General features: G+C 38.6%; 1 protein-coding gene across 4 annotated transcripts in view; it reads left to right on the forward strand.

Moving 5' to 3' along the window:
• Nucleotides 1-26,095, forward strand: part of ITSN1 (intersectin 1) — a 239,939-nt gene that overhangs the window by 129,900 nt on the left and 83,944 nt on the right. For all 4 annotated transcript variants that reach the window (XM_007183719.2, XM_007183718.3, XM_028166956.2 and 1 more), the window contains 3 exons: nucleotides 11,582-11,709; nucleotides 14,666-14,895; nucleotides 16,722-16,843. In XM_007183719.2, the coding sequence (XP_007183781.2) occupies nucleotides 11,582-11,709; nucleotides 14,666-14,895; nucleotides 16,722-16,843 (480 nt within the window). The remainder of the gene's footprint in view (nucleotides 1-11,581; nucleotides 11,710-14,665; nucleotides 14,896-16,721; nucleotides 16,844-26,095) is intronic.

Consider the following 26,095-nt stretch of genomic DNA (forward strand, 5'->3'; position numbering starts at 1 on the left):
TCCTTCCATATGGATTAACTTGTTTGCTCTTCATAGCACCTTCCCTTTGCTGTAGGTAGGACAGGTACTACCTGCCAAGTCTTGCAGATGAGTAAACAGAGGCTTAGAGAAGGACCTGCCAATTGCACTCTTCCTTTATCAAGCTGACTCCCAGGGACAAGAAGGGTCTGGAGGCTTTGAGATTTCTGCCATTCATTGAAGTTTTTTGTGGAAGCCAGGAAAGATTCAAGCTGAGTGTCTTGCGTGGAGTGTGGGGAAAAAAAATAAAAGCCCTTCTCCTTCTAACTTTCTGTAGGTATTAGGTCTAGACAAAACAAACACCTGAAATTTCTGTTGCTGGTACCTAGATCAGTTTCCTAAGAGGTCCATTTAATATTAACAGTACCAAGACTGTTGTAAATAGGAGATGTGTCCTCCACAGTTTTATTTTGATTTATAGTGTTGAGTTCATGAATTTCTAGTAATTAATCAAGGTATGTTTGGTTTTGTCTTTCTTTTCCAAGAGATAGCCTGAGGCAAAAACCAGAAGCAGAGTAATCCTTCAGAAAAGTTAGATGACCAAATTAGCAATATATTCTCATTAACTGCTAGTCTTTTTTAGCCCCCGCCCCACTGCCCCCCATTGCTCGTTCATTTTTTTCTCTCTTCACAAACCTTTATGCAATGTCATGTTTATGAAAAGGAAAGCCATACATATTGTTCAGGTGGATACTTCTTTTTTTTGAATTTTATTTTATTATTTTTTTATACAGCAGGTTCTTATTAGTTATCTATTTTATACATATTGGTGTATATATGTCAATCCCAATCTCCCAATTCATCCCACCACCACCCCCTTCACTTTCCCCCCTTGGTGTCCATACGTTTGTTCTGTACATCTGTGTCTCTATTTCTGCCTTGCACACCGGTTCATCTATACTGTTTTTCTAGATTCCACATATATGTGTTAATATACGATATTTGTTTTTCTGTTTCTGACTTACTTCACTCTGTATGACAGTCTTTAGATCTATCCACGTCTCTACAAATGACCCAGTTTCATTCCTTTTTATGGCTGAGTAATATTCCATCGTATATATGTATCACATCTTCTTTATCCATTCGTCTGTTCATGGGCATTTAGGTTGCTTCCATGACCTGGCTATTGTAAATAGTGCTGCAATGAACATTGGGGTGCATGTGTCTTTTTGAATTACGGTTTTCTTTGGGTATACGCCCAGTAGCGGAATTGCTGGGTCATATGGTAATTCTATTTTTAGTTTTTAAGGAACCTCCATACTATTCTCCATAGTGGCTGTATCAATTTACATTCCCACCTATAGTGCAAGAGGGTTCCCTTTTCTCCACACCCTCTCCAGCATTTATTGTTTGTAGATTTTCTGATGATGCCCATTCTAACTGGTGTGAGGTGATACCTCATTGTAGTTTTGATTTGCATTTCTCTAATAATTAGTGATGTTGAGCAGCTTTTCATGTGCCTCTTGGCTATCTGTATGTCTTCTTTGGAGAAATGTCTATTTAGGTCTTCTGCCCATTTTTGGATTGGGGTGTTTGTTTTTTTTAATATTGAGCTGCATGAACTCTTTATATATTTTGGAGATTAATCCTTGGTCCATTGATTGGTTTGCAAATATTTTCTCCCATGCTGAGGGTTGTATTTTCGTTTTGTTTATAGTTTCCTTTACTGTGCAAAAGCATTTAAGTTTCATTAGGTCCCAATTGTTTATTTTTGTTTTAATTTCCATTACTGTAGGAGGTGGGTCAAAAAGATCTTGCTGTGATTTATGTCAAAGAGTGTTCTTCCTATCTTTTCCTCTAAGAGTTTTATAGTGTCCAGCCATATACTTAGGTCTTTAATCCATTTTGAGTTTATTTTTGTTTATGGTGTTAGGGAATGTTCTGATTTCATTCTTTTACAAGTAGCTGTCCAGTTTTCTCAACACCACTTACTGAAGAGGCTGTCTTTTCTCCATTGTATATCCTTGCCTCCTTTGTCATAGATTAGTTGACCATAGGTGCATGGGTTTATCTCTGGGCTTTCTATCCTGTTCCATTGATCTATATTTCTGATTTTTTGCCAGTACCATATTGTCTTGATTACTGTAGCTTTGTAGTATAGTCTGAAGTCAGGGAGTCTGATTCCTCCAGCTCTGTTTTTTTCCCCTCAAGATTGCTTTGGCTATTCGGGGTCTCTTGTGTCTCCATACAAATTTTAAGATTTTTTTGTTCTAGTTATGTAAAAAATGCCACTGGTAACTTGATAGGGATTGCACATTGAATTTGCAGATTGCTTTGGTATAGTCATTCTCACAGTGTTGATTCTTCCCATGCAAGAACATGGTATATCTCTCCATCTGTTTGTGTCATCTTTGATTTCTTTCATCAGTGTCTTACAGTTTTCTGAGTACAGGTCTTTTACCTCCTTAGGTAGGTTTATTCCTAGGTATTTTATTCTTTTTGTTGGAATTGTGAATGGGATTGTTTCCTTAATTTCTCTTTCTGACCTTTCATTGTTAGTGTATAGGAATGCAAGAAATTTCTGTGCATTAATTTTGTATCCTACAACTTTACCAAATTCATTGATTAGCTCTAGTAGTTTTCTGGTGGCATCTTTAGGATTCTGTATGTATAGTATCATGTCATCTGCAAACAGTGACAGTTTTACTTCTTCTTTTCCAATTTGTATTCCTTTTATTTCTTTTTCTTCTCTGATTGCCATGGCTAGGACTTCCAAAACTATGTTGAATGATAGTGGTGAGAGTGGACATCCTTGTCTTGTTCCTGATCTTAGAGTAAATGCTTTCTGTTTTTCACCATTGAGAATGATGTTTGCTGTGGGTTTGTCATATATGGCCTTTATGACGTTGAGGTAGATTCCCTCTATGCCCACTTTCTGGAGAGCTTTTATAATAAATGGGTGTTGAATTTTCTCAGAAGCTTTTCTGCATCTATTGAGATGATCATATGGTTTTTATTCTTCAATTTGTTAATATGGTATATTACATTGATTGATTTGTGTATGTTGAAGAATCCTTGCATCCCTGGGATAAATCCCACTTGATCATAGTGTATCATCCTTTTAATGTGTTGTTGGATTCTGACTGCTAGTATATTGTTGAGGATTTTTGCATCTGTATTCATCAGTGATATTGGTCTGTAGTTTTCTTTTTTTGTAGTATCTTTGTCTGGTTTTGGTATCAGGGTGATGGTGGCCTGGTAGAGGTTGGGAGTGTTCCATCCTCTGCAATTTTTTGGAGGAGTTTGAGAAGGATGGGTGTTAGCTCTTCTCTAAATGTTTGATAGAATTCACTGTGAAGCCATCTGGTCCTGGACTTTTGTTTGTTGGAAGATTTTTAATCACAGTTTCATTACTTGTGATTGGTCTGTTCATATTTTCTATTTCTTCCTGGTTCAGTCTTGGAAGGTTATACCTTTCTAAGAATTTGTCCATTTCTTCCAGGTTGTCCATTTTATTGGCATAGAGTTGCTTGTAGTAGTCTCTTAGGATGCTTTGTATTTCTGTGGTATCCATTGTAACTTCTCCTTTTTCATTTCTAATTTTGTTGATTTGAGTCCTCTCCCTCTTTTTCTTGATGAGTCTGGCTAAATGTTGATCAATTTTGCTTATCTTCTCAAAGAACCATCTTTTAGTTTTATTGATCTTTGCTATTGTTTTCTTTGTTTCTATTTCATTTATTCCTACTCTGATCTTTATGATTTCTTTCCTTCTGCTAACTTTGGTTTTGTTTGTTCTTCTTTCTCTAGTTCCTTTAGATGTAAGGTTAGATTGTTTATTTGAGATTTTTCTTGTTTCTTGAGGTAGGATTGTATTGCTATAAACTTCCCTCTTAGAACTGTTTTTGCTGCATCCCATAGGTTTTGGATCATCGTGTTTTCATTGTCATTCGTCTCTAGGTATTTTTTTATTTCCTCTTTGATTTCTTCAGTGATTTCTTGGTTATTTAGTAACGTATTGTTTAGCCTCCATGTGTTTGTGTTTTTTACGTTTTTTTCCCTGTAATTGATTTCTAATCTCATAGCGTGGTCAGAAAAGATGCTTGATATGATTTCAGTTTTCTTAAATTTACTGAGGCTTGATTTGTGACCCAAGATGTGATCTATCCTGGAGAATGTTCCGTGCGCACTTGACAAGAAAGTGTAATCTGCTATTTTTGGATGGAATGTCCTATAAATATCAATGAAATCTATCTGGTCTATTGTGTCATTTAAAGCTTGTGTTTCCTTATTAATTTTCTGTTTGGATGATCTGTCCACTGGTGAAAGTGGGGTGTTGAAGTCCCCCACTATTACTGTGTTACTTTCAGTTTCCTCTTTTATAGCTGTTAGCAGTTGCCTTATGTATTGAGGTGCTCCTAGGTTGGGTGCATATATATTTATAATTGTTACATCTTCTTCTTGGATTGATCCCTTGATCATTATGTAGTGTCCTTCCTTGTCTCTTGTAACATTCTTTATTTTAAAGTCTATTTTATCTGATATGAGTATTGCTACTCCAGCTTTCTTTTGATTTCCATTTGCATGGAATATCTTTTTCCATCCCTTCACTCTCAGTCGTATGTGTCCCTAGACCTGAAGTGGGTCTCTTATAGACAGCATATAGATGGGTCTTATTTTTGTATCCATTCAGCGAGCCTGTGTCTTTTGGTTGGAGCATTTAATCTATTCATGTTTAAGGTAATTATCGATATGTATGTTTCTATTACCATTTTCTGAATTGTTTTGGGTTTGTTTTTGTAGGTCCTTTTCTTCTCTTGTGTTTCCCACTTAGAGAAGTTCCCTTAGCATTTGTTGTAGAGCTGGTTTGGTGGGCTGAATTCTCTTAGCTTTTGCTTATCTGTAAAGCTTTTGATTTCACCATCGAATCTGAATGAGATCCTTGCCAGATAGAGTAATCTTGGTTGTAGGTTCTTCCCTTTCATCACTTTAAATATATCGTGCCACTCCCTTCTAGCTTGTAGAATTTCTGCTGAGAAATCAGCTGTTAACCTTATGGGAGTTCCCTTGTATGTTATTTGTCGTTTTTCCCTTGTTGCTTTTAATAATTTTTCTTTGTCTTTAATTTTTGTCAATTTGATTACTATGTGTCTCGGCCTGTTTCTCCTTCGGTTTATCCTGCCTGGGACTCTCTGCGCTTCCTGGGCTTGAGTGGCTATATCCTTTTCCAAGGTAGGGACGTTTTCGACTATAATGTCTTCAAATATTTTCTGGGGTCCTTTCTCTCTCTCTTCTCCTTCTGGGTCCCCTGTAATGTGAATGTTGGTGTGTTTAATGTTGTCGCAGAGGTCTCCTAGGCTGTCTTCATTTCTTTTCATTCTTTTTTCTTTATTCTGTTCTGCGGCAGTGTATTCCACCATTCTGTCTTCCAGGACACTTATCCGTTCTTCCTCAGTTATTCTGCTATTGATTCCTTCTAGTGTATTTTTCATTTCAGTTTTTGTATTGTTCATCTCTGTTTGTTTGTTCTTTAATTCTTCTAGGTCTTTGTTAAAGATTTCTTGCATCTTCTCAATCTTCGCCTCCATTCTTTTTCCGAGGTCCTGGATCATCTTCACTATCATTATTTTGAATTCTTTTTCTGGAAGGTTGCCTATCTCCACTTCATTTAGTTGTTTTTCTGGGGTTTTATCTTGTTCCTTCATCTGGTACATAGTCCTCTGCCTTTTCATTTTGTCTGTCTTTCTGTGAATGTGGTTTTCGTTCCACAGGCTGCAGGATTGTAGTTCTTCATGCTTCTGCTGTCTGCCCTCTGGTGGATGAGGCTATCTAAGAGGCTTGTGCAGGCTTCCTGATGGGAGGGACTGGTGGTGGGTAGAGCTGGGTGTTGCTCTGGTAGGCAGAGCTCAGTAAAACTTTAATCTGCTTTTCTGCTGATGCTGGGGCTGAGTTCCCTCCCTGTTGGTTGTTTGGCCTGAGGCGACCCAGAGCTGGAGCCTACAGGCTCTTTGGTGGGGCTAATGGCGGACTCCGGGAGGGCTCATGCCAAGGAGTACTTCCCAGAACTTCTGCTGCCAGTGTCCTTGTCCCCGGGGTGAGCCACAGCCACCCCCAGCCTCTGCAGGAGACCTTCCAACACTAGCAGGTAGGTCTGGTTCAGTCTCCTATGGGGTCACTGCTCCTTCCCCCTTGGTCCTGATATGCACACTACTTCGTGTGTGCCCTCCAAGAGTGGAGTCTCTGTTTCCCCCAGTCCTGTTGAAGTCCTGCAATCAAATCCCTCTAGCTTTCAAAGTCTGATTCTCTAGGAATTCCTCCTCCCGTTGCCGGACCCCCAGATTGGGAAGCCTGACCTGGGGCTCAGAACCTTCACTCCAGTGGGTGGACTTCTGTGGTATAAGTGTTCTCCAGTTTGTGAGTCACCCACCCAGCGGTCATTGGATTTGATTTTATTGTGATTGCTCCCCTCCTACCGTCTCATTGCGGCTTCTCCTTTGTCTTTGGATGTGAGGTATCTTTTTTGGTGAGTTCCAGTGTCTTCCTGTTGATGATTGTTCAGCAGTTAGTTGTGATTCCCGTGCTCTAGCAAGAGGGAGTGAGCGCACGTCCTTCTACTCCGCCATCTTGAACCCCAGGTGGATACTTCTTTATATTTTATGTAATATCACTTCACATAATACATTTATTTTTGAGTGTTTCTAAAACCAAATGAAGGAGAAACAGTCACAGTTTTTTAATTAAGTGATTCTGTGCCACTTGCATAGCAATAGAACAACTGTCTTTAGTAAACTTGAAAGTGAGCCATATTTCTCAGGGCAAAAAATTGGATCTTCTTGAGTATTCAATTTGTGAAGCATATTGCTTTTGAAATATTTTGGCTGTATGCCACAGGATGTCCAAAGATGTTTTATGGTGCAAATATCTTAATTCCTTAGGGGAGGTAAGTGACTTTTCCCCCTTGGTTGAAGGAAGAAATTTAAAAGCAAGCTGATTTTCATTAATCTTAACTAATATAAGACAGAATCTTTATTTGCCAGTCATTTTCTTATTGTGGTTTATAATCTGTGTTTGATCCAACATCCCTTTGAGAGTCAAATAAAAGCTATGTGCCTTCTCAGCAAGAAAAATGCCAATATACCCCAGTTGGCATGTAATTTCATAGTGTTCACAGAGCCAAAGCTTTTTCATAGACCCTGGATAAGAAACTCTGCTTTATCTTAGAATTTTGTAGATATTATTGGTGAAAAAAATCTTATTTTAACTTATATATACTATGCATTTTATAGGAGTTTTATTTTTCCTATATATTTATTTGTAGCTAAAACTTATTGAATGCATGCTTATTTCTTATTTATTAAGAAAGTCACCATACTTTATTAGGAGTTAATATTAAGCTATTGTCCACTATATCTAGTGTAAAACATATACCCTTGAGTAGAACTCAGAAGAAAGGTCAACAAAGTTGTACACTCAATACCATATTGCTAGATAAATATCCAGCCAATAAATAAATATGTGACTGTAGAGTTACTTATTTTAGAAAAAAGTAAGTTAATTTGAGGAAGAGCTACAAGTGAGATACTGAGTTTTGAATGGCAGTAATTTCTTATTTGTTCTGTTTATCTTAGTTATAATAGAGAAATAACCATGACAAGATTTAACAGAATTTGCAGGGTCACTTACATCAGGCTGGTCACCAGGAGAGTTGATACGATTTGTGTGGGGAAGTTTTTCTTAGCTACTTCTCCCAATAGTTCTCTCATTTCCTAAGTAAATAAAAAATTTAATAAAACACCAGATTTATTTGTCACCGAAAAATGTTTTCCCTGAAAGAATTAAAAGGCAACTTGTAAATACCTATACTTATACTTGAATTTCTTAAATGGTATTGAAAAGGAATGAAGGAACAGGGCAACCCTCAGCTCCCATGTGAAAGGACCCGTTGCTCCTTGTCATGCACAGAAAAACAAGTTGTTAGCTAGTTTTTAGTTTATATTCCTTCATTCTATAGGTTGCCGTCTCAGAAGTTCAGCTTTTTAAAAAAAAAAAAAAGTAATCAACTGAGGAATCATACATTTTCTGCTTATTTTGGTTCATGCCATCTTAAACTCCCAAGTCCAAGGAAAGAGAGGAAAACCCAGAATGCCTTCCTATTCATAGCATCTTGATTTTCTTACACTGGATTGTGTATCTCAGCAGTATTTGACTTGGATGAAGGAAATGACAGAAAAATTTTGCAGTCTTCAAATCTGGATCATAAGATGTCAGAGCCTTCTGTTACCTCATTTGACATCTGTTATTTTATGGCTCCTGCAAGCTCCATTTCCTTGGAGGTACTTGAAGCTGCAGCTTATTTAGACAGTTCCAAAGATAGGTTCAGCTTATCCTCTAATTCTCTTATACTCAAAAAAAAATGTGCTTTAAATTTTTTAAAATATCTTCCTTCATGTATTTGAAACATTTAAAAATTGTTTTCAAACTCTCATTAACGTGATTTTTTCCTATAGATTCTTTAAGTTTATTTCTTATTGCTTTTCATTTTATAGTCCCTCATAATATGTTGCTAGCTTTATTTCCATCTGTCTTGACTTTGTATCTGGTAATTATTGATCTATAAATTAATATCCAATTACTAGAGCCCAATATAGAAAGGAAATATGCAGTATAATTCTTTGTTAAAATGAAAAATCTTCATTTGTGCCCCGGTCTACCTGATGCATTGGTACATCATGGCCGGCGTCCATTCTAACTGGCCAGCGCTTGTGCAGTAAGTACGTGTTGTTAAGTGTTTTGAATATCACTATGCCTAAAATACATTTTTCCTGGATGAAGTAAGAATTTTTCTGTTTTAATATACAATCAGGTTCCTCCTCTGTCATTTCTTTCTTTTTTTTTAAACTATTTATTTATATATTTATTTATGGCTGCGCTGGGTCTTCGTTGCTGCACGTGGGCTTTCTCTAGTTGTGGCGAGCTACTCTTTGTTGTGGTGCACAGGCTTCTCATTGCAGTGGCTTCTCTTGTTGCGGAGCACAGGCTCAGTAATTGTGGTGCACGGGCTTAGTTGCTCCACGGCATATGGGATCTTCCTGGACCAGGGCTCGAACCCATGTCCCCTGCATTGGCAGGTGGATTCTTAACCACTGCGCCACCAGACAAGTCCCCTCCTCTGTCATTTCTTACTCTTTTGTATTTAATTTCAGCTTAGAATTATTTTGCTTACTGGTTATACCTTTTTAGTTTATGTAATAAGAATAAAATCCTAAATAAAAGAGACACAGGTAAATAGAGAATAAATTTTTATGGTGATGAACAATGTCTAACAATTTAACAGATCTTAAAACTAAAAAAGAAACAAACAAAAACTAAAGATTGTCTACTCTGATTTAGCTTGTGGTGCATATCAGGGACCTGAGATTAAAATCCTGGTATCTTTGTTCCCAGTTCAGTACCTTTTAATTATAGTCTGTTGCCATAAATTATTTTTCTGAACCTATTTGAGAATTTTGTGCAGTTGAAGATGAGATTTGAAAATAGAAAAAAAGTTAATCTTCATCACTTCTTACCCTTCTTTTTAAAGGGTCTCAGCCATTGGGTCAGTGACAGAGTGGGCCATCCCTGTCTATGCAGAGGCTAACTTTAGGCTTCCTCTCTTAGGACATATAGAGTTTCGATTAATAGCATTCCACTGCAGTTTTCTTTTTCACGTAGAGATATTAACTTGAACCAAGAGTGCAAATAACTCTAACAGAAATTGACCCTTATTTTCCATTTGTCTCTGAAATATCAAATCCCAAATATTAACCAGATTTTTTATTCATATTTTTAGAGATTACTATTTATGCTTGATTCCAAATTACTATGAAAAGCAATACTGCTGAACTTTTAGCACATTAAAATTTTACATCCCATGGTATAGCAGTGAGAAAGATGATGAAAAATGGAATTCTTTTTTCCTGATGTTGATTTTTGTCTCTTAGAACTGTAAACAGACCAAGGCGTCACCATTATGTTCCAGTTTCCATTCTTGGCCTTCCATGGCCCCTCTATAGCTAAACTCCTGTCTCAAGTACCCTTCATAATTTGGAAGTCACATGCCCATGGCTGCAGCCACAGGGAATAGTCCTTCAATTTGTGCCTTACAAAATTGTGTCTTCCTGCTTCATCCTGTCTGGTTATTCCCAGGCTCATCTGCTGGGTTCTCTACTGAAGCCCCTTCCTTCTTTCCTTCCTTCCCCCTCTTCAAGTGCCTCCTTCTCTCCAGTCCTTCCTCCTTGCCCAGTACCTGCTCCCCCTAACCTTCTGATCTCCAGTTAAACTTTTTCTCGTATCGCATTGATCCCTTTTCGGACCTCTCAATGTCACTTATGGTATACAGAATGCTTGTTACATACATTCTAACTTTAAGAACGGTCTAGCTAGTAGGAAAAGGTTAGCCTCACTCTTAGGGCTTTTCTCTAGGAATAAGTGCATTTTAACGCTGATCTTCTTCAGACCATCTCTCTACCTTTGACGTCTGATCTGTGAATGAAATCTAAAAGTAGAAATAAGGCAGGAAGAAACCTACCCATCTGGACTTACCAGTGAGCAAATCAAGAGAAGACAGGGCAGGCCTTAGTTCTTAAATCTCACCATATAGACCCCTTGGCTGCCCACCTAGTTAGCCAGACCAAGAAGTCAACTGGAACTTTACTCTTGGTTCTACTGGACACTTTGACTTGTCTGATTTATTGTTGACACAAGTAAGAAGAGATTTGGTGACTGAATCTGTTAGCAACCATTTGATTCCTATGGAATCAGAGGATTTTCCCTCACCAACAGGCATTTCTTTGTTCTTCATATTTTTGGGTGTTTAAACTTCTGACTTGAGTACTTCGAATATCATAAAATACACTTTATTTTCAGTAGCATGCTAAGGAAATTACTGTTATTCCTGTGTTAGTATCAAATGAGGAAATCGGATCCAAAGTGATAATCAAATTATAGCTTTTTACTTTCCATCTGACTGCTGGCTTAGTTTGGGGCAGCTGACAGCTTCACACATGGTTTTAATAAGAAAAGATGCTTCGGAAGAGGTCTGATTCGAAGAAAAATATACCCTGGGGGGAGACTCAAAGTTGTGGAGGAGAGGGATGTCGTTTTGTTTCAAAGCAGCATGTCATAAGAAGGAGGTGAGGTTGTAATGGTTTAGTGGAGTGAGTGTATGAAGAAGTGTGTACATCTTCAAAGCCAGTGGAGGTTGGTGTTGATTATTATCAAAAGAATCTTAAGATTCCATTCATGATCATCACCATGTCTCAAAATTGGTTGAGTTCCATTACTGTTGCTGAGTCCTGAGCAGTATAGTTTTTCTAATGCTCGTCCCTAGCAAGCTCCTTCTAAAGCACCTCATGGACCATGGTGCAGTGTGTTATGCCTCACTAAAATATGATCTCAAACAGCTTCTGGAGATGAGTCATGTCAAAATGTAGAGTGATTTTAGTTTTCCAAGGTAACGTTTTTCAAACCTGAAGTATTATCTCCTACGTGTCTAGGCTTCCCCACTATGAAATGTTGCATGCTGATAAACAGTGGAAATGTCTATCAGCGCGTGTCATTACATGAACTGTTTCTTGATCATTTATAGGAACTAAGAGAAATACATAATAAGCAGCAGCTACAGAAACAGAAGTCCATAGAGGCTGAACGACTGAAACAGAAAGAACAAGAGCGAAAGATCATAGAATTAGAAAAACAAAAAGGAGAAGCTCAAAGGTGAGTCTTTTCAGTGGATTGTGGACCCTTCTGGAAGGAACTTTGAGTATTTACTATTCTTTGCCGGGCTTCTCCAAGTTGTTACTGCACCAGAAAGAGCCTTCAGTCTTTAATGTGTGTGTGGGCACATGTATATATAAATCTTTGCATGTATAAGTACCCCCCAAAGTTTTTGGTTGGTGCCCAGAACTCTCTCAGGCTACGACTATGTAGATAAATGGAATTATACAAGAAATTGGGACACTTGGTATGCTCATTTGCATGCCAATGACCAAAATACGTTTCCAGTTCACAGCCTTTTAATAACAGTGGCCATCAGAGTCCTGGGTTTGAAATCAAAGTCCCTGAGCTCAGTGGCCACACAGGGTTTCTCCAGTGAGACAGACAGTATACCACGCCATCTTCTTTCTTCTTTTTTTTCAACTGCAAATGAAACTTGAGTACAAAAGGACAAAATTTGCTGTTGCTGCTGCTGCTTAGGACACAGACACATTTTTGTTTGAATATTTGTGTCTGTAGTCTTCTATTTTTATTTGTAACCTTTCGTAGTAAATTGTAGAAATTTATTGTTTCACTTTTGGTGTGTCTGATTTTGTTATTGGATATTTGCTTTTTAAACTACAAATTGATTTTAGACTCCCAAGAAACAAAAATGACCAAATATCCCAATGATATAGTGTAAATTATAAAAATTGGTTATTGAAATTAGACTAAAAAAATGAAGAAACTCATACTTTAGGCAAGTCACTGATTTTACTGGGCTGAGCTCAGTTTCACTGCCAGGGTGCACATTTTTTTTTTTTTTTAATATTTATTTATTTATTTAAATTTAATTTTTGGCTGCATCAGGTCTTAGTTGTGGCATGCGGGATCTTCATTGCGGTGCATGGGCTTTTCTCTAGTTGTGGCGCGCGGGGTCCAGAGCACATGGACTCTGTAGTTTGCAGCATGTGGGCTCTCTAATTGAGGCAAGTGGGCTCAGTAGTTGTGGCATGTGGACTTAGTTGCCCCACGGCATGTGGGATCTTAGTTCCCCAACCAGGGATCAAATCCGAGTCCCCTGCATTGGAAGATGGATTCTTTACCACTGGACCACTGTGGAAGTCCCCAGGGTGCACTTTTGCAGCACTTTTTATTATGGGTACATATTGTATTTTGCATTTGGTGTTTTGGTTTTTTTTATCATGCCAGTGGGTAGGTAGGGTTTCAAACCAATTTAGAGGACTATTTTATGGTTCTCTTGGTGGAAGGAGGTAGGTCTAGGATTTTGTCCCAGGGATTAATTCCTTGGATATGTTGATTAACTCCATCATTTTCTTATCTTCAAAGTTTATTATTCACAATACACTGCATCGAAGTTCCACATTCCTACAGAGTAGAAATACACATACAGTGTCATAATATAAAAGTTTAAATTTTCTGCTTACAATTGTATGATAAATAGCACCCAAACTTTAACTTCAGAAATTACGTGGTTATATGCTTTTATAAATGGTGGCCTTTATTGGTGGGATATGTTAAGCAAATTTTATTTGTTGTTATGAATAACAATTAACATTCCTACCCCTCCAAAAAATGTCTTTTGTGCTTTCTTAAAAGATGTTTTGAAAATTGTAAGTGAAATGCTTGATTTAAATTGAAAAGAATTCTACTGCACTAAAGCTTCACGTTTCTACAGAGTAGAAATAAATATAATATTTTTTAAATGGAGAATAAAAGTTTTATTTGCTTATATCATGTTCCCTTGGCAGTTTCCTCGTTCCAGGAGATGACCTTTGTGCGTTGGCCATGTCACAGGCTAGTGATTCATGCTGTAGACTTTAGAACCAGGCTGCCTGAAGTGGTCCCCAAGCTGGTGTGGCTGTGTGACCTTGGACAAGTCATTCACTCCCTCTGCCTCATTTTCATCTGTAAAATTTGGATGATAATGATAGGACCTACCTACCTAGTGTGAGGGTTAAAGTAGTTAACAAATGTGGAGGACTAGTTATTATTAACATGGTATCATTTATTATTGCACATTAGTTTCTTTCTTTATTTGGTTGCACCGGTCTTAGTTGCAGCACATGGGCTCCTTAGTTGCAGCAGGCGGGCTCCTTAGCTGTGTCATGCAAACTCTTAGTTGTGGCATGCCTGTGGGATCTAGTTCCCTGCCCAGGGGTCAAACCCAGGCCCCTGCATTGGGAGTGCAGAGTCTTACCCACTGTGCCACCAGGGAAGTCCCACATTAGTTTCATTTAAAGTGTGATCATTTAAAGTGTTTTCTGATTTTGTAAAATATTATGGAAAGAGGGAAAAATCATCCCCGATCTTTTCCTATGGATTTCAGGTTGAGGCCATCATATTTTTCAAGGCCTATATTTAATTGCACTTTATCTCTTTGTGTCAGCTAGTTTGAAAAACAAAGTAGTCGAATTCAGTAAAATATATAGAAACTGTTGCTTAGTAAGGGATGGTTACTAACTCAAGGGTTCAAAATAACCTGTTGGTTTCCGCTTCAGTTCTGGGGAGCTACTTGTGTGCGTGTACATACGGTGTGTCCCCTCAGTGATCTAATTGTTCATGGACTTCTTTAAGCAATATTTCATTTGCAGTGCTGGATATACTTTCTCTTCATGGAAGTTATGTTCCTGTGTTTTATGGCTTTTATTTTTCTTTGCAATTATATGCCAGTTTTAAAATCGAGAAGTATTTTTGTGATTTTTCTAATCACTTTATAAGCTAGCTACATCAGGAATTTTCTTTCTGTGTTTTTCTAAATCATGTGATTTCATCTCACTCAGAAAGGGAGCCCTGAGAGCCTCTGTTTCATTGATTCAGATCCCTCCATCTGAAGAACAATATCCCTTGGTGTTCAGCATCCCATTGACTAGATGGAGCCCTTTGTGCAAAGGGGCCACACAGCAGTGTTAACTTGGAGTTGCTTCCCTGCTGTAATCAGGCATTTTGTTGACAGACGAGCTCAGGAAAGGGGCCAGCAGTGGCTGGAGCACGTGCAACAAGAAGATGAGCATCAGCGGCCAAGAAAACCCCACGAGGAGGAAAAGCTCAAAAGGGAAGAGAGTGTCAAAAAGAAGGACAGTGAGGAAAAGGGCAAACAGGAAATGCAAGACAAGCTGAGTCGGCTTTTCCTTCAACAACAAGAGCCAGCTAAGCCAGCTGTCCAAGCACCCTGGTCCACCGCAGGTATGAGAGGCCAAAATTATTCGAGCAAATAAGTCCTTTCCTACACCTGAAACTAACACAACATCGTAAATCAACTATACCCCAATATAAAATAAAAATTAAAAAAAAAAGTCCTGTTCTCCCAGATCCTCTTGGGAAATATTCATGTCTAATCAGGCTCTATCTTGGCTGTGTTCATAGCGATGAGAACATCAGTGTCTTTTTTTGGACGGTGCAGCTGTTCATCTTCTAGCATCATCAGATGTCTGTTTAGTTCTCCCCGCACCGTGCCAACCTTTGGCATCCAGAAGTCTTTTGCAGACGACAGTGGCATGAAGTTTCATTGCCAAACCCCATTCATACACCTGTATTCCAAATGGAGGTCATAACCCTTCCTGCTTCTCTGTTTTGTTATTTTCTCTGGGAATTTCAGAGCTGTCTCAGCAGCAGGAAGTGGCGCTTCTTCCCCTTGCCTATAGTGACGTGACATTCACTGTCCTTAGTCTGCACCGCGTACAGCTGTGTTCTTACCTTTTGAAACTTTTTATTTTTGCCCTTTGAACATAAGTTAACGTCTTTATAAATAACGATAAATGAAAGACTTTGAAATGGCTAGAAAACGTTATCCCTTTTATCAGATGCAAACTAGAATGTATTTTTTTGAATTCTCGTGTGGCTGTACGATATTGTAAAGCTTAGGAGGTAATACTCAGCTGAGGAAAGTGATGGCCTTTTCCTTTGTTTGGCAAATGACAAATGTTTGTTTCCTGTTTGCACAGCGGGCAGGGATGGGAGTGAGGGTTCAGAGTTGGCCGACACCCTCCCTGCCTCAAGATGCATGCAGTCCAGGGAGAAAGACTGGCAAGCCATCAGATCCACACAGGAGCCTCTGCCATACGAGGACAAAATATATGTTTTAATCTTTTTTTTTGATCTGAAAATTATTTCACCATGACTTGATCTTAAGTTCCTTATGCGTCCTCTTGGTATAAAATGAGGATTTTTTTTTCTCCTTTGGTCAGTGGGAAATTATGCACATCGTTCAGTTCAAGACGACACAAAGATAGTACTTTCACGGCTTTTCAGAGAAAATAGGTGTGTATCAAAATACTTGCAGCTCTTGGGTAAAACAGTTCAGAGGGCTGTGAGTAGTTATTAATCAGGGTCCACAATATCCTCTGCTCATGTGCATTTTTAAAAATTTTACTTCATTGAAAAGCTATATTATTTTCATCTAGGGTCTGTCCTTGGTTCATTTTTTTCTCTAGGACTTGTAATTCACCAGGAATTACGATTGAATGATCAATAAGAACGGTTAATTAGCACTTATGTTTTACATGACCACACTGAGGGCCTAAAACATCAACCTTTCCTTGTCTCTTAATATGGAAAGTTAAAGTTGTGCTTCTTTGCCCCCTCCCCTGTGAGTTGGCTGTTTCAAATTTGTGTCACATTCGAACCGCTGCATCATGCTAGGCACCCTGAATGGGGGAAAGAGGTCTGGATGCTTTATAGATGCGCACTGCTGACGCCTAAGCCAGGGAGCAGAGAACAGCGACTTCAGGCAGCCTCACTGCATGCGGCACTGGGATGACCTTGGTTTAACGTCCACTAATGACCTCTCTGATGGGTTCTAGTTGCTGACATCAGATTTGGCTCTCCTTTGGTTTCAGAACCAAACACATCCTCACTATGTGTTCCAGAAATTCCTTGAGTAGATGGAAATTGTTCAGATGTTAAGATAGGCAGCAGAGGAGCTAGATGTCTGTAATTTGGCTTGTGTCACGCATTTGTGTTCAGTGTAACGTTTTACTTTTGTTCCCTTCTCCTTCTTTCCTCATAAACAGAAAAAGGCCCACTGAGCATTTCTACACAGGAGAATGTAAAAGTGGTGTATTACCGAGCACTCTATCCCTTTGAGTCCAGAAGTCACGATGAAATCACGATCCAGCCAGGAGATATAGTCATGGTAAGAAAGACTCCAGCGAAAGCGTGGTTTCCCATGATGGTTAGCCATCTGTCCTCTTTTTGTACTTTATTTGACAATTGTAAAGTGGTTGGTGAGTGTGAAATCCAGTAATCCAGCATTTGAGTTTTTGAAATATAACCTCACTCTTCTTCCTTTTCTATTAGAATGAAAGTTGGCACTTAAAAACGTATCCCAGCATCATTTTAAAATAGAATTGTTAAAGAAAATGGGTTCTTAACATAGCCTTGCATAATTTTAAATCTGTAAAGCTCTGGTAATTTTAGAATTTAGATTACTACTTAAATATTAAAAGTGGTCTTTCAGAAATAGTCTTAAATGCAAAATGCTTGATCATCATTTTCATAGTTGCCACTGATAATTTTTGTATCTTTGGGTCAAAGCATCTTTTTTTCCCTTTGTGTAAACTTTGAATTGTGTGAAGAGTAATGAATTAAATACAGTTAACCTGCCTTCCTACTCTATAAATGAACAGATGAAAGAGTTTAGAACTTTGCTTGTTACAGCTTGTTTAATTATTATAATAATAATCTTATGATTGTAACTAAAACTATAGTAACCAGTTTAAGAAAGAATAAAGCAATGTGGTTGACCTAAATTATTTCCTAAAAGAAAATAGTAATTCCTCAATCCAGTTATTAACGTAAGTCTTAGAACTGGTTAAGCTTTGCATTACTGTTGGCTTTTTTTTTTTCTTTTTAATATGGAAATGGTTAGAATTTTTTTTAAGAACTATGAAAGTTAAGAATTGAGGCAAACACACTTCCCATACTAGGACCCATATCTTTGAAGTATAAAAGGGTGTCATGCAGTCACTGTAATTACTCATGCATTCATCTTCCGTTTATGCATTGTATCTGTATCTAGAGTATGTGATCTTTCATGGGTCAAAATATATAGAAAGAACAGTATGTTTGGTCCTCAAAGAACTCAATCCCTTCTCTACTTATTTTCTGATAGCTTTTTCTCTAGTTCTTATGGGCTGGAAATAAGGGAGTCGTGCCCAATGCTCCAGAATTTTTCAAAGTCAACATCTCCTTAACAATAACGAAACCCTCTTCCAGTAATCTCTCTGCCTTCATTCAGCACAGAGTTTTGAATGCCTGGGCGCCAGCCTCACTCATTCTTTACAGAAAGAACTGCTGGTTTCTCTCAAGTGTGGACGCACCACGCTGCACGTGAATGGTGACCCGGGCCGAGTGTTTCGCAGCTTCTTCCCTGTCTTCTGTTTCCTAATGGCCTGAGGCTGCTTATTCCTCCTGCCTGGTCTTTGAAATATCTTGTGCCTTTTAAAGCAGATTAATTGGAAATTATCTAAATACCATGCAATAGCAGGAATCTAAACATTATGAAGGTACAAAGCCATAGCAGAGAAGACCTCATTACAAAGCTGATTTTTATACTGCTTTAAAAAAAAAAAAAAAAAAAGCCTAACATATTTGAAACTGGATTTTGTTGCGACACAAGGTGCAGAAAAGTAATGTTCTCTTCCTGAGATAAGGAAGTGTTACCAAATATTACCATAAGGAAATGTTACAGATGATCTGTATTTTAATGAGTATATATTGCTATTTTTTTGAAACATAGTCTTGTTACAATGGTACTGAGTCCTTTTCCTCAAATTGACTAGTTAAGCATCAGCCCCACTAGAAGAATAGAGTGTAAATATACCATGAGAATGAAACATTTCATTAAACATGTATTTTGCCTTGCTTTCAAACCTTTGCTTTCCTGGTGGAGGTTAAAGGGGAATGGGTGAGTGCCTTGTGACTGTCAGGAAGTCTGCATCTTATTAAATGTTTTGTTCTCTTAAATCACTTTAATTCTGTGTAAGCACACATATCTTTGGGTGTTGTCGTGGCAGTAAAAAGATGTTTTGAGTTTGTGTAGTAAGTTGTGCTTAAAATAGAAAATGAAGAAAAAGGTGTAAATGTTTGTGTTACCAGGTTTCTGTTTGCTAGATTCCATGTAAAGACTAACTTGAAGTTTCCATATTGGCAAATTATTAGGTCAAGTCTCTGTCTCAGATCATGGACAAAAATAAATTCCAAGTAGGTTAAACTTAAAACTTAAACTTAAAAAATTCTTTTTTAAAAGGCTTTTTTTTTTTTAAGGAGAATATTGGAATAGTTTTCTAAGAAATGCCTTTCTGAGTTAAAACTAGAAGCCATCAATGACAAAAATGGACAGATTTGACAATATTAAAAACTTAAATCCTGTAGATTGCAAAATACATAGGAGACAAAGGGTCACTATCCATATTACATAAAGACTCTGAAAAGTTAATATGAAAGAAACCCACAACTTTAAAATGTTGGCTGAGGATATAAAGAGACATATACAGATGAAGGAAAGTAAATGATTTAAAAAAAAAATACAAAAAAGATGCTTCTTTCTTTGGTGATCAGGAAAATGCAAATTTTAAAAATGAGATAGCATTTTTCATCTCTCCGGTGAGCAAGTTTAAGAGTTTGATCATATTAAGCTTTGTCAAGAGTGTAGGAAAGTGGATACAATATACATCGTCAGCATGGTTGTATGAATTGGCTAAGCCATTTGGAGGGCAATTTGGCAGTACCTATTCAAATTTAAAACTCTCATTGCCCTTGACCTAGGAATTCTGTTACTCTCCCTCCTCTAGGCTGTTTTTAGCAAGTGCACGAAAAAACGTGTCCATGGATGTTCACTGCAGCATTGTTGGTAAAAGCAAACAAGGAACAGCCCAGTATCCATCAGTAAGGGAATAGTTTAAATAAATTGTGATACAGCTAAACAATAAATATAATGAAGATGTTTTTAAAAATTACACAGATCTACATATACAAATAAACTCCAGTAAAAAAGCAGAAACAATATGTAGAGCATAGTTGCATTTGGTTAAATTAAAAGCTGTGTGTGTGTGTATGAATGTTTTTACGTATATAGTTTATAGTCTCACGGTATAGGCATCAAACTGTTAACAGTGGTTACCACTGGGCAATTACAGAGGTGTCTTTCATGTTTAATTCTATGTACTTCTATATTCATGTTTACAAATGTATTAACATTTGTAATTTTTAATGAAACACTAAAGATAAATCCAACTTCGACAACTGTTAACAGAGAAGGTCTCCCCAGGCCTGGAATGGTGTTTTATTTTATCTCAGACATCGCACATATGTTAACGAAGGGGCTGTGCTGTGAGGCATACTGTATTCTCTTGCTGAGGGGACAGCAGTGGTGTCTTCATTTTGTACCACAAGGTGCAGCAAGACACCTCAAATGGCATTCTACTGTATTATGTTTGTGAGGCTAACAATTGGTACCCAACAATTGGAAATGGACATGTAATAGTAGCAATTTTTTTATTTCATGAAGTTTGCAGTTGAGAAACACGATCGTGAAAAATACGCAATAGAACATTCCTAGCAATCTCTCTTGGTTGAATAATCAGGAGTTCACCTACTTTTGTGGGCACAGTAATCATCGGCTTCTCAGATTTCTCAAACTTCTTTGAAAAGTAGCTGACTATACCTGTTAGATTTTAGAAGTCTAGCAAACGTTTTCTGTTTTAATGTAGGCAGTCTTGGAGGGGGCTTTAAAAAATATTTTGCTGTTAAAAAAACTTGATTATCAGCCCAATTTTCTCCAAAAATATTTTTTCATGATTAACAAAAATTAAAGTGGTATTTTATATATAGTCCTGTTCTAAATGTTGTTGATAATACAAAAAAATATAAGATAATTCTACCATTCATATGTTTAAAATCTCTTTAGAAAAATAGGGAGAAACACATGAAAAGGCCATTGTGTGATGAAGTTCCCAATGAATGCTCACTAACTGCTAGGAATGTAAAAGAGGAAAGAAATCAGAGTGAACTAAGGTGCTCAGGGAAGACTTCTGAATGGAAACATCTTAATTGAGTTTGACCTGGACAGCTAAGGCTTAGATACTTTGAAAATCTATGGCCTGTCTTCTGATCTGGAGGTCCCAATACCTGGAGGGTGAATAAGTCCAATTTGACATCCACAATGTATTGGAATAGCATAAGAGATTAGGGACTTCCCTGGCAGTCCAGAGGTTAAGACTCCACACTTCCAATGCACGGGGCACAGATGTGATCCCTGGTCTGGGAACTAAGATCCCACATGCCACGCGACCAGAAAAAAAAAGAAATTGGAACACCTCTGCTCACTGCCATTTTGTTGAAGTTTATCTTAAGAAAACAGGCTGATCATCTACTCAGCTGGTTTTAAATGGTGCAGGGCTGAGTGCATCAGTCCTGCTCAGGGACCTTAAAAAAAAAACACAAAAAAACCCCACAACCAATCCAGGGCTCATCCCCAGAGACTGTGGGAACTTTTCATCCATATTTAGGATTCAAAATCTTGTCCAGGTGGTTCTATCAGGGAGTCAGTTTAGGGAACCACTGATCTAACCTAATCTCTTTTCTGTCAGCACTAATCCCAAGTCATTCTGGAAAATATCCTCTTCTTAGAGATATCCAAAAAAGGAGACTTCTTTAGGGGCTGTCAGTCATCAACCAGTCAATTCATTCAGAAAGTTGTTTATCTTCTAATTTAGTGTTTCTTTTGTAGCAATTTAAACTCATTCTTTTTTCCTTTTCTTTTCTTGATGGAGAATTGATTTTGGGATTTTGTTTTGTTTTGTTTTCTTTCAATGTAGTCAGTACCTTTTATTTCCTGCCTTTCTTAGATTTCCATAATCTTAACATCTGAGCCATTGCTGTGTTGAGGGATCAGCACATACCTGATTCCAGGGGTGGACCAAATCCAGCCCATGCCTGTTTTGTAATAAAGTTTTACTGGAACACATTCAGGCGTGTTCATTTACATATTGCTTACAGCTGCTTTTGTGCTACAGCTGCAGAGTTGAGTCGCTGCGAGAGTTAAGGAAAATTTTGCCGACCTCTAGATTAGCGCTTTAGAAAACAGTTTTAATATCCTTATCCAGGAGTTTAGGGGGAAACCTTTTATTTCCAAACTAGCAAATGTACAAAACATGTGCTTCTCCCCACATTCTGCAGCACATCCCAGGCAGCTGCACCGGTGGTTCTAAGTTGGTACACAGTTTAAACCTGTTTGCTGTCCATGCCCTTTGTCCTGCTTGTGAGGGGAGAGGGAATTTCTGTTACCCTTCTTTGTGACAAGGTCAGAGGCTTTAAAAATCTTAGTTTCACCATGAAGATGGAGGTCATGAAGCATATAAACATTGAGAAAAGAAATATGATATTATTGGGTTTCAGCCACGTGTACTTGAACCTGATATGCTGTGTGCATTTGACTGTTGCATCAGTGCCCTACAGTATGCAGTGCATAATTATTAACAGTTCGTAGACTAGATCTGTAACATATTCCCAGACATTTAAGCAACATTTGGGGTTTGTGCTTCCCACGTTGATGTTTCATTAGAATGACCCCAGATGTTTTGAGGTGTTGCTGTGGGGCTGATTAAATGAAATTGTATTAAGACCAGTATTGTTGGGCTTCCCTGGTGGTGCAGTGGTGAAGAATCTGCCTGCCAATGCAGGGGACACGGGTTCGAGCCCTGACCTGGGAAGATCCCACACGCTGCGGAGCAACTAAACCCGTGTGCCACAACTACTGACCCTGTGCTCTAGAGCCCGCGAGCCACAACTACCGAGCCTGTGTGCCACAACTACTGAAGCCTGCGGCGCCTAGAGCCCGTGCTCCGCAACAAGAGAAGCCACCGCAATGAGAAGCCTGCGCACCGCAATGGAGAGTAGCCCCCACTCGCCGCAACTAGAGAAAGCCCACGTGCAGCAACGAAGACCCAACGCAGCCAAAAATAAATATTAATTAATTAATTAATTTTTTAAAAAGACCAGTATTGTTAATATCAAAATCCCCCTGACTTACAGCCACTGATAGATGAATCTACCCTATGTGTGTATAAGTCCACATTATAGCCAGCCACATTACAAAAAAGTCTGTGTGCTTGACTTTGCTTATTCTATCCTAATTTTATGTCCCGTTTTTCCACAATGGGATTGGCATTTTGAGTAAAGCTTTTCAAATCCAGGAAGGAATGTTTCTCATTTTCATATGAGACCCCTTATGCTTTTTCTTTTTTTTTTTTTTAATAAATTTATTTATTTTATTTATTTATTTTTGACTGTGTTGGGTCTTCATTGCTGCGCACGGGCTTTCTCTAGTTGTGGTGAACGGGGGCTACTCTTCGTTGCGGCAGGCAGGTTTCTCATTGCAGTGGCTTCTCTTGTTGCGGAGCACGGGCTCTAGGCGCGCGGTCTTTAGTAGTTGTGGCACGTGGGCTCAGTAGTTGTGGCTCGCAGGCTCTAGAGCGTGGGCTCAGTAGTTGTGGCGCACAGGCTTAGTTGCTCCGCGGCATGTGGGATCTTCCCGGACCAGGGCTCGAACCTGTGTCCCCTGCATTGGCAGGCAGATTCTCAGCCACTGCGCCACCAGGGAAGTCCCCCTTATGCTTTTTCTAAGTGGTTAATTTAATTTAATGTTAGGAGGGAATTTTTATTATAATCTCTGAACCTTAAAATTTAATTACTCATTAAAATTAATGGATTCATATAAGAATAGATAAAGCTAATTGAGATTATTGTTTGTTCAAGTTGACTGATGGATTTCCTTGGTTAAAAGTGAAATACTGATTTCACTATTGCCCTCTAGGATGGCAGAAACCCTTATTTGCAGGGATAAGGAGCTGAGGTGGCACCCTCTCCCCTTCCTGAGAACACACAAGCACCTTTCAGTGGTGAAGCCTGCTTTCTGTCATATCAGGGGACAAGGCTGGGTGTGATTAACTGGGGTGTGAGCTAGACCTGCCCATAGGGTAGAACATTTCCTCAGGGCTTCAGATCCAATTCCAGATGTCAACCAAAAGTCTGGTTAACCAGGTAAGACCCATGTCTCAAGGGAATGACAGTGGGTCACAGGACATAATTAAGTAAAGCAGCTGGCATTCAAGGAGGTCCAACTAGCTTAGACCAGTAGGAGTTTGATAGGTCTTGATCAGGGATCACATTCCAGCCCCTACAGGAAGATAGGAAGGCCAACCCCGAGGGCCTAAGGTACTAGACAGGTTTCTAGAGCAGGGAACTCCCCATAGAGAACCAGAAATCTCTGGTTACCTAAAGTAAACAGGGTCAAATAGAGGCCAGGCTTTTAGAACCGGGCAAAAGAGAACTGCAGTAGAGTCAGAGCTGGACAACAGGAGAGACGGCTTTAGAAAATCTGTTATTAAGCACGTCTCATATGCCAGGCAGTGTTCTAGATACTTATCATTCCTTATAACAACTATTATAAAACAGGTACTAGTATTATCCTTCATTGTACAGATGAAGAAACCAAGGCACCAAGAGATTACACTTTGCCCAAAGTCAACCAGCTAATAATATAGAAGTGGTGTTAAAACTGAGGCAGTCTAATTGCAGAGCCCTACTCTTAATCATGACACTTTTGCAGTCTTTTTTTTTTTTTTTTTTTTTTTATTTAATTTAGGCTGTGTTGGGTCTTCGTTACGGTGTGCGGGCTTCTGATTGCGGTGGCTTCTCTTGTTGCAGAGCACAGGCTGTAGGCGCGCGGGCTCAGTAGTTGTGGCACGTGGGCTCAGTAGTTGTGGCTCACGGGCTCTAGAGCACAGGCTCAGCAGTTGTGGCGCAGGGGCTTAGTTGCTCCACGGCATGTGAGATCTTCCCGGACCTGGGCTCGAACCCGTGTCCCCTGCATTGGCAGGCGGATTCTTAACCACTGCACCACCAGGGAAGCCCCACTTTGCAGTCTTGAGGTGAAGCGATTGTGTCTGGCTCCAGCTCCTCACTCACTGCTGCCAGACCTCACCTTTGGTCCTGGGACGTGTGGAGGGGGCAGGAACTGGGCTCTTTAACCCGCTGAGAAGCTGGGGAGGCCCTGGCTCAGCCTGACCTAGAAACAGCTGTGTTTTCAGTGCAAAACAGCTATAAAGTTAAAATGCGTCATAATATCACCAATAAATATAAACAAGAGAGAAAAGGCATCTAGCCATTTGAGTTCAGCAGAAAATAAGATCCAAGTGGGGAAAAAATGTCACCTTAAATTCTCATCTGGAGAAACAGTTCGGGCTGCCCAGAAAAAGGAAAGAAAGAAGAAAACAATGCGGGGCAGCTGAATGAGAAGTGGCGCACGTGCTCACATTGATACAAGTGTTAGCACCGGAACTGTAAAGCCAAAAATAGAACCTTTGGAAGCAGTGTTGCTATCTCGGGGAACTCCTTTTTGGAGAATTCTCAGCTTTAAAAACTGCTTTTACCCATGACAATAGGGTTCCTAACGTAGAGAGAGCAGCAAGGAAGCTCTCCTATGGACTGAATATTTTATAAATAACATGCAGAATTAAGTAGAAAGTCCTGTATTCTACTTTCTCCACCCCTACCCCAGGCGTTTTTTTTTTTAATTCAAATAAGCTAATAAACATTATACCATATTACTCTACACTGAATACAAACAGATGTTTGGTTCCATAGTTATTTGCTTTGGGGTTTTTGTGGGGTTTTTTTAACTGAATATTTGAACGGGTTAGAAAACTGGTATTTTTGCCACTTTTTCCAAAATCATTGTTAAGACCCTACATACTCATTTCTGTGATTTCGAAAAAGCAACATTAAGGTCCAATGTACTACCTCCTTAGGCAGTATATTATGCAATAAAAATAGGATAAGGTCTCTGACAGAACCTTATTTGACTTATTGTAATGAAAATAATTTTCTACTAGTGAATGTAATTGTCCTCAATTTGATCTCCTGTTGCTCATAAAATAGTGAGGGTAACTTCTAAAGATAAGTAGAATCATTCTGGTGATTTTGACTAATCCTTTTGGTCAGAATTAAAATAAAATGCAAACATTAAAAACACAGTTGTAATAAATCTCTGAAATTTTTTAACAGCAGAATCCTATATTCTCATGTGCATGTTTGTGAATATTAAAGTGAAATTTATACAAAAGAAAACTCTAGGACTTTAATAAAATTAATTGTTGCTGTAAATAATCATTTTCTTAATTTTCTCATCATGTATCTGTGGAGCTTTTAAATGGCTAAACACAGCAGCCAGTTTTACTTGCTGTAGAAACCATCTAAGGCTCTATTTTTTATCTTGTCCCTATGCTAAATAAGTACTGCTTAGTTTAGAGATTTTTTTTAGAGTGCTAAATTCATATTGATTGCACCCTTTGCTTTGTTTTAAATAATAAACCTAAGTCAAATT

Source organism: Balaenoptera acutorostrata, chromosome 4, assembly GCF_949987535.1.
Source record: "Balaenoptera acutorostrata chromosome 4, mBalAcu1.1, whole genome shotgun sequence".
Lineage (NCBI taxonomy): Eukaryota > Metazoa > Chordata > Mammalia > Artiodactyla > Balaenopteridae > Balaenoptera > Balaenoptera acutorostrata.